We start from the raw sequence: 17,165 nt of genomic DNA on the forward strand, positions 1-17,165 counted from the left end.
ATGCTTGAATAGCAAACAATGGAACAATCTCCTTAGCCCCTTACTAAAACTGTTGTTAGAAAAACAAAACAATCAGCTGGGGCGATAATTTAGTGAGTGAGTGCTTGCTGTGGAAGCATGCAGACTTGGACCAGATTTCCAGGACCGGAGTAAAAGAGCTGCCATGGTGGTATGAGCTTTCACTCCTAGCACTGAGGATGAAGAGAAGAGTGGATCATTGAAGCTCTCTGGCCAGCTGGCCTGGCCTACTTATGGGCCCCTGGTACAAGTGAGAGACCCTGTGTTATAAATCAAAGTGGCTTTTGAGGAACTATACCCAAGGTTGACCTTTAGCCTTCACACATACTTGCACACCCACAAATAGTTGCCCTTTCCAACACACACACAAACAAAACAAAACATTCCAATGCTTTTGTGTTGTTTTGCTTTTTTCTCCTGTGAAATAGTACCTGTGTCTTTCTCTTCTCCTTCCCATTCAAAGCTGCTTAAATAGAAAGAACTCAATGCGTTTCATCTCTAGGGAGAATCAAAGCTACATTCTGAGCTGGGCGTGGTGGCGCACGCTTTAATCCCAGCACTCGGGAGGCAGAGGCAGGGAGATCTTCATGAGTTTGAGGCCAGCCTGGTCTACAAAGTGAGTCCTGGATAGCCAAGGCTACACAGAGAAATAAAAAACAAAACAAAACAAAACAAAAAACGGTTCATTTTTTTGAGCAACTATGGGAAGGAAAGACTCCAACTTTCATGAATTTGTTGAATAAAGATAGCTAGCTCACTTTCACAGCTTCTTCTTCTTCTTCTTCTTCTTCTTCTTCTTCTTCTTCTTCTTCTTCTTCTTTTTTTTTGGTGGTTGCAGGGTGGAGAGGTCTTAAAATCAATCGATAAAGTTTGGGCTAGGCCACTAGCAAGGAAAATAAACCTCAGGAGACCTAGGGTAAGAGCCTTTGCAATGACTCAGGGTTCTATGTAACACTCTTTGCTGAGCGTGTGCTGGCCTGATGTTTTGTAGACTGGTTGCGAGTGGTTATGCCGTGAGAAGAGGTCTCTTCTGATTAGGAAGAGTCACACACAGGGCAGGACATGTCTCATAGGAAGGAGGATGTGTAAGTTACTTCTTAAACTACCTCATATTCATATCCTCCATAGCCCCCATTCATGTACTTTAATGTCTAGAATAAATAATAACAGTATATTTTGTTCAATCTTTGCCATGCATGCTTAAAGCCAAATGTGAGATGAAATAAGATGTTGCTAACTGCTCAAAGTTAGGGAGACAAGTATTTAATGACCGGTAGCATTATCTAAACAACTTAAGCCAGAATTTATGTTTACTTCTTCTATTTCCACGTTTTATTCCTACTTCTTTAATCTCCTTTCTGCTCTAATCTTTTGTATGTGTGTGCATGCATGTATGTGTGCAGGTTCATATGTGCATGTGTGTATAAAGGCGTGTGTGTGTGTGTTTGCTTAGTGCTGAATTCAGGGTTGTTTTATTTCTAGAAAGAACTTTCATCTAAAACTAATAGTTACTAAAACATTAAAATGTCCTAAGAAAAAAGACACATTATTTTTAGTTCTAACAGTCACCAATCAGGAGCTTCTTGTTGGCTCTCAGAATCACTGTCTATATGTCACAAACACAGTATTTGCGATGAAATAACCTTAAGTTTGTCTTATTGTGACATTTACCAGAAGGCCTTCCAACTCACGACAGGGCATTTCTTCCCCTTCCTTTTTACTTGTTTCCCCTCTCTTTCTGATCTGATTATTTTAGGCAATTTTCCTAGTCTGGGCAAGCTGGCCCAGCTTAGGCAAGGTCTGGCTCTTCTCATTCCTGAGCCGGTCTTGCTCCCCGTCATCTGCAGGCTGCCTCAAGGCTGGCTGGGATGCTCCTAACCTCAGGCAAGGCCATGCTGCGGTCGCTTCTTCTCTCTGGTCTGTCTAGGTTGCTACACAATTTGCAGTAGCTGTGAGGACTTCAATCTGGGAGCAATGTAAATGGACGAGGGCAGAGTGAGATTTTCAATTGGTGCTACTCAGTGAGTCACATAATGTGCTGTCATGAGCACTTTGATGTGACATCATGGCTTCCAGGGCTTATTGGGCCATTTATAAACACACAGGAAGGTGTTAGAGCTAGTGCTGCAGCCCTGCCAAGGCCTTAATTGCTTTCACTAGGTAAATTAGGCTGCATCTTCTCAGGAGGGAAAGAAAATGGAATATTTAGTTTGTCTTTAACTATTTGCAGTCAATTCCTCTCAAATTCAGGAATCACAGCTTTCCTTTTTGTTCCTTTAATTTTCTGGCAATTTAATTTAAAAAAATCTACAGTTCATACTTTAGTCATCATTGAATCTACATCTATACATCTATACAAATATTCAGATAGCCTCATCACAGTTGTGTCCACTTATTGTTAATAACTGCTATTGTGGATTATAATTTTATATCTTAACAAGCTGCTTCACAAGCAACAAAGAGCACTTAACCGTCACTGAATGTTTATGATGGGGTGAAAGAAACACATGTGCTGGCTCATGCCAGCCTTGGTAGGCCTCTGACACAGACTCTGTTCTCATAGGGGAGGCAACTGATGCTCACTGCAGTTTTCTGCTAATTTCAAGCACATATAGGAGGGAACTGGAAAAGCTGGCCAGATGTAAATTCAACCACTCCCCACTCTCCAGCCTCGGCAGTTATTACCCTCTCTCACAGAGGAAAGGAAGGCTCATATGACTAGAAACTTACAGTATTGCATCTTCAGCTCCGTCTCATTCCAGGTCCAAAGGGGTGAGCTTTGACAAATACTAATGTAGGTTGCTGACGTACTGTGCATATTGCTCAAGCTGATAAATAGAGAAAAGATGAGAATGGGCAGTAAACTAATCAGAGAAGCTTGTATGTACAGGCATCAGCAGCCAAGTGCTGCCTGCCTGGTCAGATGGTGCAGAGCACAGGCTCTGTTCTCAACAGCCAGGGCTTAGAGGCACAGAGGAGAAAAGAAGCGAGTCATGTTCACTGGGCATGTAGCCCGGTGCTTTGGCCATTGATGGAGGCAGCCTGAGGCCCAGTGATTGATCCCACAGCCAAGGCTGCCCTTCTCTCAGCAGCAGTGGGCTCCCACAAAGAAGGCTGCACATGGAAAAGTCTTTGCTAGGGCCCCTAATGACAGGATTGAATTTCACATCACAGCTCCCCTAAACAGGTACACTTTGCTTCTTTCATGTTCCTGATGGATCCCACGGGAAAGAAAAGAAAGAGAAGAAAGGTTATACTAAGAAATAGGTCACAGGCTAGTTTGTCTGGTTTGTTCCTCCCATGCCATACCACCTCCAGGTTTTTAGCTTTTGAACTCTTCAATTTTCACACAGCCTGTGTGGCCATGGGATAGCAATGGGAAAAACTTTCTGAGATAATTATTCATAATTCATCTTCCATGACACACTGGAAAACGGGTGCTTCTGTGTATTTGTGCCTGCGTATGTTTGGATGCTCCACCCCCACCTAAACTTGCCTCCCTATGGCGAACGTGCCACTGATTGAGGATTCACCTAGGCAGTGTCTCTTCCAGAAGGCCTTCCTGAATAGCCCCTTGCTGCTTCTTGTGATGCTCCACGTCTCAGGCAATCCAGCAACACTGGGATATGGATTTGTAATTCCAGTCAGCTGATAGCATGCTGGCACCTCAGCTATGCTGCGCATACGGGGTGACTATCCACAACATCTTGAAGGGAGAAAGGAGGATGGGATGCTTAACAACTCACCCCAGAACTGTATGGCAGTTAGGCTAACCAAGTAAGCCAGACTGGCAACAGTAAAAGGCAGAGCTTCTTTCCAAAACCCAAATGACATCTGAACAGTGATGGCTTGGCTCTGAGAATGTTGCTATGGTGACGGCAACCATGGGCTTAATTTCATTATAGACTACTGAGCTGAGCTTTAACCCATGACTGATTATTGTACTCCAGAACAACATACACAGAGAGTGTTCAGCGGCTGTGCACAGGGCCGCTGGATATCTATTGTTCTTCATCAAGGACAGTAAGCAAAAATGAGTGCTGACAGCACACAGCCAGACCGCTTTGCCCAGAGTAGACATGTTAAGATAGCATGGCCCAGCTCTTTACACTGGTCTAAACTGGCCTGAGCTGCAATCTCACAAACACACAGTGGGTACTGACTCAGCAGCTGGAAGACTGTATCTTATTTATCTGAACATCCACATCACGGAGAGCTCAGAGCTCAGTTTTTTTCAATTGAATTATATCTGTGTGAGGACTCCTTTTGCTGTCCTAGCGTGGGAGTTAGGAAGATGCTGACTAGTGATTCCCCACTCCTCTCCCTGAAAGCTCTGTAAATCACACTCTTTTAAAAAAGCAGCAAGCTGAATTCCAAACCCTCTCCGAGGAGAAGGGCCCGGGGTTGGTGGGGTCTGGACTCTGTCCACTGAACATGCAGACCTCTTCCTGCACAGACATCGTCTACTCCCGAGGGAGCTCACAACTGACTGCCTGGCTGTGGAGACTCACAGGTCGCCTCTTTCCCAATGTCAGGGCCATCAGGGGAAAGGGTGGGAGTGAATGACAATGTGTAGTTTAACTAAAATGTGCTCCTTTTCTCAGGAGGAAGACAGTCGCACAGCAGGAGGAGGGTACCACTTTTCTAGCAGAAAACCCACGAAGAAACAAGGAATGCAGCAGGGAAGTCTTTCCTGAGTGAAGGAGTACAACAGAACCCTCCGTCATTCCCTCCCTTCCCCCCTGCCCCCTTTCCCCTTCATCACCCCTCCTAACCCTATTTTTCTGAACTCTTTTTGTAAAGGAGAAGTCCTCAGGTGCAGTAGAAAACTGACTCAAAGGCACAGAGATACCCATGTGCCTCATGTCGTCACATGTGCTCTGTCTCTTCCTTTATCAGTATCTCTCACCAGAGCCATGGTTTACATTTGATGAACTTGCATCAGTGACACGGAAAGTCCTTACTTTATAGTAGGATTTGCCGAAGGCGTCCATTCTGTGGTTTGGAATCAGCATATGGAGTATTTAGTGTCATCCAAAATAGTTCCCCCACCCTAAATGTCTTCTGTACCATTTTCCCTCACTCTAAGTCCTAGAAGCCCATTTTTAAAGTGTCATCCTCTCCTGATATTGTCTCTTACCTTTGACAGGTGCTATTGCAATGGCCCTGCCAGAGCTGAGGTAACCAGAAAGGGAAGAGTGGTATGGGACATGGCCTGAGGAGCCTTGAAGCCCAGAGGCTCCCTGTCTCTGGATTTTACCCCAGAGCACCAGCAAAAACAGAAATAAATTTGCTAATAAGATTTTTTCCCCTGAAATATACTAAGCTTGGATTAAAGGAATGGGAGTAGAAAATACTTATTTTTCAGGGAGAAAGCTAAAGTACAGTTCACTAATCCTCTAATCTCTTAAGCTCTCCTGAAGATGTAACCACAGTTTAAATTCTGCAAGTTTTTCTTGGCAATGTTTAGTTACCAATTCCACAGCTCTCTGACATAGCAACCAATATGGTCCTCAGGTCAAGTTCCTTTACCCATCTTAGGGGCTAGCTGGTCGCATCTCTCAGATCACACCCTGGTCTGGCCTTGTAAATTCTTTCCAGGGGAGACGTGGGACACACTCTCCCAGCTGTGGAGTTTTCTACTTATAAGGAACAGAATTTGCTACAAGGAAAGATAAAAAGGAGCTTGCTACCTTTTAAGTGCTTTTATGTATGGTTTCTTTATCAGACCTTGATGTTCTCAGAACTGTGGTTACCCAGTTCACTTGGGCCTTTGCGCTACTTTGAAGGAACTTGTTTCAGCATCTATAGGCTTATGCGAGCTCTGCAGCCACCAGGCATCAGCTGAGGATTTCTGTGCTATGCCTTTAAAGAGAGACACTGGCAGTTACTCTTATCTGGGGAGAATAAAGCTGTGAAGGTTTGTGTCTTTAATGTCTATATGGCCATGGTCTTGGGCAGTGGCACCGAGGCGTGGTAGCTTGCTTCCTTCGCTCCTATTTATCTCCAGACTTAAGTCAAAGGCAGATTTTGCCTCAGGCCTTGACAAAGATACCTAAGTGAGCAACCTTGAGAGATAATGTGACACAGTAAAGACAGAATAGGATTTAGAGCTAGAAAACCCTGGGAGTCCTGGCTACTTCGACTTCTCTAGCCTTGGATATTCACTTGCTCTTTAGTTTTTAATTTTTTCAGGAAACTTAAGAAAGCCTTATTTACCCCAGTACGCCTTATTGCAAGCAGCTCTGATGAACTACAATATCTCCTATGCTTATTTTCCATTTCTCGAGGCTCTGCACAGGGGCTTTGTCATTTTAGTTCACCAGGAATTACGCCAGAAATTATGAGTTAAGCAAGTAGGACATGATGAAGAAGAGTGAAATTCAAATGAGGGAAGAAATGGAGAAAAAAGGAGGACTGGAGTTTTGCTGAAACATCAAATAAAAGACCACCATGAAGTAATGTGTGAGTTGTTAGGCATTATTTGCATTGTTAAAACTGGCACTCGATGTATTGTGTGACATGAGCATTACTTCCCTGGTTAACGCTCTTTACTGACTTATTTCTTACTATTTCAGGAAAAGTCCAATTGCCTGGGGCACTCTGACTCTTGTCTATTTCCTTTCTGTCAAGTCTCCACCTTCCTTCCATGCCTCAGGCACTTGTGGTCTTGTGTTTCTGCAGACACGCTATGTTACTTTTGTTCCTGCCTTGAGACCTTTGTGTTAGCCTCTGCCCTGCTTAGAAAGCTGTGTGATGTCTGCATATCTGGTTTCTCCCCATCAGTTGTCTCTTTCCTTGTCACATGCTCAGAAAAAGAAAAACCCTTCCTGTACATACACCCAGGAACATTCATAATATTCTATTATTTATGTATTCATTTTTGTTTTCTTTCCAATACCTGTAGCTAAAACAAAACAAAACAAAACAAAACAAAACAAAAAAACCCAACTCTTATATTATTCCAAGTAGAAGATGTTTGCTTAACACTTATGCCTTGGAGATAGTTTTCTAAGTATTTTGGCTTATTTATACAAACACATGAAAACAAAACAAACCTCTCTGGTTCTAAGCAGAAAACTCTTGCCCCACTCCTGCCTACCTCAGCCTCACATACTTATTTCAAGATTTAATCTTGTTCTGTTAATAAAAAGTTTAGACTTGAGAATGATACTCCTGTGGGCTGCACTATCCCTTGTTCTGGCCTTGAAGGCCTTGACTTGGAGTCTGGGAGGTGAATAAGTGGGGTAGAAATAGCTAAAGGGAAGAAAATGGCAGGAATACATGCTATTTCAGTGTGTGCTTATTCCCAGGACCCTCAAGGCAACAGAGATTTAAGGCACAGGACTTGGGCCTATGGCTGGAGCTATACTCCCCTTTCCCTGTCTCACACCCTCGGTGACCTTTCAAATTAAGCAGATAGAGCATCTCAAAGAGCAACCACAGGTACAAGGAGAAGAGTGTGACCTTCAGTCAGACCATCAGATGATACCTGTGTAAAAGAATCATCTGTATGCTATTTCTGGAAAAACAAAACAAAACAAACAAAACAAAAAACTTGGCTAAGTAAGATATCTCTGATGATTATGTAACAGGTCACTTAGAACTCGGCCTTCATTGTCACATAGGGGTCAACATCTAACTCCGAGTGCACTTTATCCCTTCCCTAAGATACGGGCTCTTACTGTATCTGATCTTGGTGAATGCTCCCATCTGCTTTCAACATGCTGCATTTGACGTTAACTAATGCCTCCTATTAGCATTAAAAGAAAACAATCTGGAAAAATTCACCCTCAAGCAGAGTTCAAACAGGCCACAAGTAGATGTGGAATCTTAATTGTACAAAGTTTGCTAAAGTAATATATTTATACATTATACACATATAAATGTATGTATATATGTGTATGTAAGCATATACATATGGGGGGGTCTGTGTAGGTGTGTGTAGGGTGTTGAAGCCAAAAGCCTATGGAATTGTTCATGGAATCAAAGACGAGAGTGTTCTGATTTAAGAAAGAGACTGGCAATAGCAAGAGGAGAAAATTCTACTAGTGTGGAAAAAGTCATGATCAAAAGAACCAAATGATATGGAAATGAACTAGGAATCTTTATCCAGCACTTACTGGTAATGGGTTAAAATTCTGGTCCACCAGATGGTTGTATCCATGGTCGAAAAATGAATGTCGGATCACAACATCAATGCCCTGATTGGCCAACATTCCTAAAGTGTTTAGCCATCTAAAAGAAAGAGAAAAGAAAAGCCACATCAGTACATTTCAAATGGTGCCTAACCGGCTCTGTGAAGATCAGCTCAGCACACAGTAACCCAGCACCCTGAGTTTACTTGCCATTTTAAAGGAGAAAATCATGTTAGATGCTCAACACGAAGCTCTAAGATCTCAAAGATCATCAAACCTAATCGCTTTACTTTGCAGGAAAATAAATCTGAGGGGATGCAGTGGGTTGTTCATGGTCATAAAGCTGCCCCCGCTATGGCTTATACTTTACTTCTGAATGCTGACAAATATATCCAGTAACCACTCAGAATCCAAATGCGGCCTCGCTGGACACAGACATATAACCACAGGACTTCACAGTACACCTTTCGTTCTCAGTCTCCTCACTGTAACAGCACACACACTTTTTACGGGATTCTAACCTACACAGGCTATGACCTATCCCAAAATAGCCTTGTCATTTGGTCCCCTGATGTTCTACTGTCACAGTGTAGTTTTTCCTTGACACCATAAGCGTATTACCTTTGCATATGTGTTGCATTTGGAAACCTGCACTGAGCATGCTCTTATATCTGACTATGCATAATGCCTACTTTACACAACTCAAAGCCTGCCCTAGCTTCTCCCAAACTCCCTGCTGGTTCTGCCTTTGTAATTGACAAATTTGGCTCATTCATCAATTTAGGCATGCATTGTTTGCTTTCTGTGTATTGCCACTATGGAAACCATCACCTCTTCTTTGCTTTTACCTTAAACTTCACACTCCACAAGTCTAAACCGCACAAAACTACTTTTGGATAGCCAACAGAGCATGCTTTCTTATGCTGACCAAGCCTTTACATGTTTTAACTCCTGCTTAGCATTTTCTACCTTCCCTCCTCTAAATAATTTCTTTCCATTTGTCAAAAGTCTTCCCGTGTTAATACATGCCCTCTTGTAAACTCTGGCATTCTAGCTAGCAGTATCACCATCTACCTTCACAGAGCTTCCTGTCTGTGCCCTCTGCCAGCCTGGTGGATGGTGGTACTCACTGACCTCTCTCTCATTCCCCATCATCAGAGCTCCTCAATCACACAGCATTTGAACTTATACTCCGAACACTAAGCACAGTTCCTGGCATGTTGTAGGTGCACAGCACTGTTTAGGTTGACATTTATCTGGATAAAATTAGATTCTAGAAACTTTGAAAATCACCATTTAGCACATGGGAAAAATTATGCATAGTTATGATTTCCCAAATCTGAAACCATATGGGGCTCCAAACCCATGACTTCTAGAATTAAGTTTTTTCCTTGCTGGAAAAAAGAGCATTTCTAATTCTTATATTATGAATAAATAGTGTTCACATTTCAAATCTTTTTTTTTACATTTACAATTTTATTTTATTCTCATAGAAATGAGCATATTTACTGGCAATTAGAGATACAAACCCAAAACCAAAAGCAAGGCAAAACATGCACACAAAGCTTTTAAATCAAGAGAGAAGTCTGTGTACAATAGAGCAGAACCTTTGTTGTGTTAGTTCTGTTCACGACGGAACACTGTGACCCAGAGGATGGAAATTACGTTGAGAACATCACATGGCAAGACTACTTGTCTTGATTACTTTCATTAGTTTGGCAAGCCTGTGAAACCAGGGTAATAGCTTAGCTCTTGCTCTAATCCTAAGGCGCAGTAGCACAGGGATTACCAAAGATGCAACAAGAACTCTGGGTGAACACCTCTTAAATCAGTGCTCTTGCCATGTTCCAAAAGCACAGCGGTATCATGGTCTATATTTAATATTTATCTGTAAAAGAAAGCATGAAGTCTCATCTTCTAGAAGAAATAAAATGTGTGTAAGCACACATGCATGAGCCCCATCACCGTCAGCACCATCTGCACAGCAACACAGGACTATGGTGTTGTGTAAAACGATCCCATTGCTCACATGTTTAGTGTCTATTTGCACACTCCACAATGTTTATTTCACACCTACTACGTATTATTGAAGACATGGCAGCCTATCAAGATGAATTTGCAGTATTTCTAGGAATTTCAAGACTAAAAGAGTAGCCCTATCCTTGAGTCCGGTAGCAGAGACCTCTGCTTTGTGCATGTACTTGCACATGCCCCAGGAAGCCCATAGTTATGTGACATGTTGAAAAGGTCCTAAGAAAGTGCCATCTTTTCATATACTTGTTACCTTCTTGAAGCTTCTTAGAATGCTGACCCTGTATTATTTTTTCTAGGAAACAGTTTATATACCTTCAAGAACACAGCACATTGCTATGTGCTGCCAATGGAGTTAAGATGGGATGGATGACAAGGAAGTGAGAGCAAAGACCAGGAGCAGAACGAATTGGGCTTATCTAATCTCTGTCACCCAAGCGCTGATAATCTCAACTACAGCCCAAATATCAGCAACTATGTTCCTCTGCAATGTTCATGTAGAGCCAGTGCTATGGCTATTTGGCTGGTGCTCACGCAAAGGCATGTCTCTGTTTCAGTTGCTTCTATGAAGGTCTGTGAGACGTTTCATTTCACATCATTCCTTAAATGGAAGAGTATGTAGGAAAACATTCAGTACAGCTGGGCTGCTCGCTGAACTTCAAATCAGAGTCATTTGGTGATAGCTGAGAAAGAGCCATTTCTGAGCTGATTCTTAGGGGTTCCCTGAGTACTGACTGCCAACCTAGCTTTTTACCCTGGCAACAAGATTCATATCTAACTAGTGGGGAGTATATTATGAGAGAAGACTCTTAGCAATACTGCATTCAATGCTGATTCACTCCATGTCATTAATTTGAACCATGCTTATTGGACTTGTTTGTGAAACATAATGTTAGGTGCTGAGGTTACAAACATGGAAGACCCAAAGTAACACCATGAATTACACTGAGCAGTTGTCTTCATGTCCATCTGACATTATTCCATCTGAAAATGGTGTCTACTTGGCTGGCCTGGTCTGTTCTTCACAAATGTATTAAAGAAGCTGTCTCAATGGAGGGGAACTGCATCTGTCTAATTAAAAACAGCTGTTAGCAAAACACATAGCTGAGGGCAAAGCTACAGTTTGTACATTTCTCAGCCAGAAAACCTGGGCCACAGGACCATAATGGACCAGAAAAGGATAGTTGGTTAGTCTCTGCTTGCAAGGGGTTTGTGCTGGCCATGTGATGCTGAGGAGCTAGGCAGAGCTCTATGCTCCTGGCTCAAGTCATTCTCCAGGCAACTACAGTGGCCTTCAAATGCATTTTCTCATCCTTTCCAAGATCCTGTGCACAATACCGACAAGGTCTATCATATTATCTCTTCTTCAGAATCTTCAGTGGCTTGGTATGAGCCAAGAACAAGGACTCATTTTTATTATATGGTCTTCATGACCTTCCATGATCTGGGTCAACCCTCTTCGCAGGCTCAGCCTTCACTATATCTCTGCTGAAGTAAGGCTTTACTCGACATTAGTCACTGTCCCTCTGCCATGCCTCTTCTGTAATGTTTCTTCAGCCTGAGGGCTCTCACTGTCAGTTCTTCCACTCTTCACCTATGAAGAACAGAGCACTCTTTCCATGTCCTCAAAATACCACCTTTTCTGTGAAACCATTCCTGATAATTCCACTCAGGGAAATTCTTTATTCCTCTGCAAGCCCATCACTTTTCCTTTATAGGAACGCTGTGGGAGACAGAAAGAAGTGGTCTATTGTGGTGGGGTAAGGCTGGACTCTGGAAAAGGCCAGCTGGGTTTGAATCTGATCTTCCCACCAGCTAGATGAGCTACTTTGGCTAACTTCAACTTTGCCTTTCAACTTCTTTAGTTGTAATATGACAACAACCATAGCCTCTGTTTCACTGTCCTGACACTAAAACAGCAGTGTCAAACAAGTGCTAAAGCCTTTCAGACAGTGCTTGGCACTTGGATCCAGTATATATCAAATAATTATTACAGCACAATTATTCTTTGCAATGTAGTTATCTCACATACTAGTCCCTCCAGTCATGTTTCTGGAGAACAAAACCATGCCTGTTGTCACCTAACTCACAAAAAGTAGAAGGGAGCATGGGTGCTGCTAACTCCATGGTCTGAACTTCTTGACTTAGCAAGATGTCAACTGTGCTCTGTTGCTTTAGTCTGACAAAGTGTTAGCAGCTGGAAAAGTGACTAATTACTGTTTGTAAAGTAAGGTTGAATACATTCACAAATGAATAGATGAAAAAACTTCACTGGAAAGGACCCTCACCTTGCAATGGCTAGTGAGTATGTTATAGTTACACTGTCCTTTCTTGAAAATTTTTGGGAGTGAAAATGTAAATTACTTACAAGAATCCTGCAGCATAGGAATCTGATAGATTGTTTGTGCCTCCAGCTGAGGTGGTCACTACGCCTTCCAGCCAAATCTTCTTTCCTGGAGTGTATGTATTGACCACCTGTTCACATAACAAAAGCAGAAGAGGATAGATGAGACTTTAAAGGCTGTTCCCAAATGAGAAGCATTGTCTCTCCCTAAAGGAAGTGTCTTTCATTCCCTGCTCCCACGTGGTCATGATCTGTGCTTTACTTCATAAAGATGTGTATCTGTTACTTCCCTTTTACAGGAAGACCATGCAAAGAGAAATAGAGGTAGTCCTGCTGCAGTGGCTAAAGGGCTGGGTTCTGGAGCAGATTGCCTGGCAGGCACAGTAAGCTGCTACATGCATACAAAAGCATTAATGCTCACATGTATTCACTCTCTTCCTTAAGTAAACCCAAGTGGTGGTGCGATAGAGCAAATGCATATTCTAGAGTGTGAGATAGGTGTAGGGATGCCACATCCTCCACTGGAAAATAATAGCTACACCTTGTTTCTTTGTTAGTAGGTAATGAGAAATGATGCCGTTCAGGGCCATGCTGCAGCCTTTGTATGATGAAGCACACTGTCTATGGATCAGAAGTCACAAACCTTGAGTGGGAGAGAGAATGTTCTAGGGAAGTGGCATATAATGAGCATGGCATGTATATTATAACCATATTTTGAAGATAAGTGAAGTAAATATAAAAAGAAAAGTCTCTGACCCTACAGCTGCATGCCTTCTAAGCAGAGGCAAAGCTGTGTTAAAATGTGTCCCTCTGAAGTTTCGAAATTACCCAGTCTCTGTTCTACATGTTGGAGGCTGGCCAAACTATTCCGTTCAGGGTGCAGATACCCTGGAAAGCAATCTGGCAGTTCTTGTAATGGGTAATACTAGGAGCTTCTGAAAGTTCAGTCTGAGTTATAAGCTTGTCTCTAGCTAGTTCATTTGAGGAAATAATAACAACTAGCAGAAATGGTGAACTATAGGCCTGAAACAAGGAAAAAAGGAAAAGACAATAGGAAGATATATTTTCAAATTGGCAACCAGTGCTGTCAACCTATACTCAATCTCATAGAAATTTTGGTAAAAGCCTATATAAACCTCAAAACTGTCCAACTGTCCCTTAAAGTGACAATGGCAAGTATACTTATCTTGGTTTTTGTCTCCTGATGATAAAGAGTAGCTAATGAAATTATTTCTTTCCTTATTTCATGTGTAGCTCTGAGAGCTGAGCATGTTTCCCCTGTTCAGAGAAACCCCAGAGAAGGAAGAGAAACAAGTTTCCACTGTGTTACACAAGTAGCAAGGTCTGATGGCTGCTATAATGGCTAGGGTATGAAGCAGGACTCGAGGATGCTGGAATACATAAGGAAAGTTGATAGGGAAAATAGTGCCCTGAGATACCCACTGACTCCTCTCCTAGACATGTTCATGAAAGCCATGATTTTTCAGATTTCTAAAAGAAAAGTGTGAAGATTTCACCATGTCACTGTCTGTGTCAGGTGTCCACAGTTAGAGGACTAAAATATAAAATGTATTCAATACAAAATATGAACTACTATGCAGCATTTGGAGCAAAGATTCAAATTCAACCTACATTCAGAAACACAAATATGCTTTAAAGCTTCAGTAGTAAGTTAAAAAAGAAAGTAACATAATGGCACCTGCGGTATGATGTTATTTATATAACCATTTATTAATATACAGTAATAAAGACTAAAAACATTGTTTTAAGGACATATGTCAAACATATAATTAAGACACAAAGGAAGAAAATAAATAAAACATTAGCATCGCCTTTTGTGGACTGACAAGAGGTTTTGCTGTAAGTTGAGGTAGAATATGCTATAAGTTAGCTCTTTGTATCTTAGGAATCCCAGAAAGAATACATGTAGATGTATTTATATGAACACATATAATAATATATAATATGAGATACATATCTATACATGTGACCAAACTCATAAGTAGACATCAGCAAGTGACCATATAGCTTCCTAGGTATAGCTTCCTATAACTGTCCCACTTTCACTTAGGAGAGAATTTGCATTGCTTTATAACTCACATAAAACTGGTATTGGCAAAGTTACTGAGCTTTTCAGAAATAAAATTGTTAAGTATTGGAGCTGGAGAGATGGCTCAGTGGTTAAGAGCACTAGCTGCTCTTCCAGAAAATCTGGGTTCAATCTCCAGCACTCATGTGGCAGCTCACAACTGTCTATAACTCCAGTTCCAAGGGATCTCTCTCTCTCACACACACACACACACACACACACACACACACACACACACACACACACGCGCATATGGGCACACATATATAGACATGCATACATGCAAGGCAAAACAATGCACATAAAATTGTAAAATATTATATAAATTAGATAGAAGTAAGAACTGTATCCAAGAATGGAAGAAATAATGAGAATTAATGATGGAGATCACACTGGTATGTTGTTAAAGGTTTGGGAACATATGCTTAGCAATCACAAAGCAAGGGTTCAATTTCTATTGTTACAAGTATGACAATACCCTCCTAAACATCTTTGTGCACTGGAAGAAAAGAATCATCAGGGCCTGCATCTTGCTTGCTGCAAGGGAGCTATCTCACACTTCTTAACATTGCTCAGAATGTCCATCCCAAAGGGAATTAGAAATCATAAACATAGCAAGAGAAACATCTTGATTGAAAAATCATATAGTGAAGCTGAAGACTATAATTTCTTAAAATAAACTGTATATGTACATGTATTAAATATTTTGCTTTCATTATAATTAAAACTGAAAATGTATTTATATATTTTCTTTTCTTCTTTTTTTAAAAATTTATTTAATTTTAATTTATGTGCATTGATGTGAGAGTGTCAGATCTTGGAGTTACAGACAGTTGTGAGCTGCTATGTGGGTACTGGGGATTGAACCCAGGTCCTTTGGAAGAGCAGGCAGTGCTCTTATCCACTGAGCCATCTTTCCAGCCCCTTTTCTTCTTTTTTTTAACCGTTGGCTTCCACGATACTCAGGGTTTAACTTTGTCCTCAGAGATAAGCTCTATAAACATGCTTAGTGAAAGAAACCCAACATAAAAAGTCATGTATTGTATGAATCCATTTATTTAAAACAGCCAGAATATGTTCTAGAAAGTCTACAGAGGTGCATGGTAAATTAGTAGTTCCACAGTGTTGATAAAGAGAAGGGCGTTTAAAGTGGAGGACAAGAGAGAGTGATTTAGTAATGACTATGAGGTTTCTCTGTGAGTCTTGAATATGTATTAAAATTAAAGAGTGGCAATGATTTAAAAATTTTATGAATGTACTAGAACTCACTAACTTTCATATTTTAATGGGATGAATGTTCTGATATGGGAATTATTTCTCTTCTATCTATCATTAGCAAAATGATTATATCTAAACATGAAAATAAAAAACATGATGTAGGAAGATGTATCCTGAGAGTTCTGATATGAATCACAAGCTAGCTTTGACTTTTGGCAATCATTATCTTGGACTTAAAATTCTTCATTAACATTTAAAGGTATGGATTTGGAATAATCTAACTATAAAACACTTCTGAAAATAATATACTAAAATGTATTAGTATTTTATAATATGAGTGCACACATCTTTGTCTCTTAACATTCAGAGTTTAAGACTGTCTTGGGGTATAACCTGTTGAATCCCATGAGTTATAATAACAACTGGCCTAGAAAGACATGGAATAACAGTGGCAGGAACAGCAGGGAACAACCAACCACTATCTGATCACGTCACAAGGTGACCCCACAACCTCATACTTGGCACCACCATCAGGCCAAGTGCATACAGTTAGATGGGGAAGAGGCTATTACTACTAAGCAGCATTAAACTAATTCCAAACGAAATCATTGTAGCTGTGGGCCAATATATCTCTCAGCCCTTATCTGAGGAAGTTTCTACTTGTAACAGAGGGTGATTAACACATAAACCCACAACTGACCAAGATGATAAGAGACTATAGAATGCTCATCTCTAAAAACACACCATTATCTCCCCTCCCCCAAGGCTCAGGAATCGCTGTGGAAGAGTGGGGAGGAGAGAGTGCAAGGGCCAGAGCGGCAAGTGACTACAAAGAAACAATGTCCTTTAGACAGCTGTACATGTGAACTCACAGTGGCTGCAACAGACTCTACAAAACCTGTGCAAGCGCAAGTCAGACAGGATCTCAGCAAGGAACTAGAAAGCATGCTCAGAATTGCTCCCCCAACCCCCCCCCTCCCGCCCAGCTGTGAAGCTATTTGCAGTGGTTTGCTTCTCAGAAGGGGAAAGATGGCTTTCTCGATGAATGTAGCCCTTGGGAATTTTGACAACATTCCAGTGGAAAAACACACTTCCAAGAATATTTGACTAGCACAAATTTGATGGGCTTAAGAAAAAGGACACTAAGTTGGGTGAGAGGGAAGGTGGGTGAACTTGAGAGGAGTTGAGGGAAAATGAATATGACTAAAACAAATTGTACAAAACTTTCAAAAAACTAACTTTTTGAAAAGCATGTGTTTGACTACAGTAACTAGGCAAATAAAGGTTAAATACAAATAAAAGTTAAATACACCTTTGAGGTGATCAC

At 41.3% G+C, this 17,165-nt stretch overlaps 1 protein-coding gene across 8 annotated transcripts in view; it reads right to left on the bottom strand.

Moving 5' to 3' along the window:
* The window catches only part of Hpse2 (heparanase 2 (inactive)), a 686,746-nt gene that overhangs the window by 135,891 nt on the left and 533,690 nt on the right, over nucleotides 1–17,165 (bottom strand). For all 8 annotated transcript variants that reach the window (XM_051146598.1, XM_051146595.1, XM_051146592.1 and 5 more), the window contains 2 exons: nucleotides 12,556–12,662; nucleotides 8,142–8,256 (listed from right to left, as the gene is read on the bottom strand). In XM_051146598.1, coding sequence (XP_051002555.1) covers nucleotides 8,142–8,256; nucleotides 12,556–12,662 — 222 coding nt within the window. The remainder of the gene's footprint in view (nucleotides 1–8,141; nucleotides 8,257–12,555; nucleotides 12,663–17,165) is intronic.

This window comes from Acomys russatus, chromosome 5 (genome assembly GCF_903995435.1).
Source record: "Acomys russatus chromosome 5, mAcoRus1.1, whole genome shotgun sequence".
Taxonomy (NCBI): domain Eukaryota; kingdom Metazoa; phylum Chordata; class Mammalia; order Rodentia; family Muridae; genus Acomys; species Acomys russatus.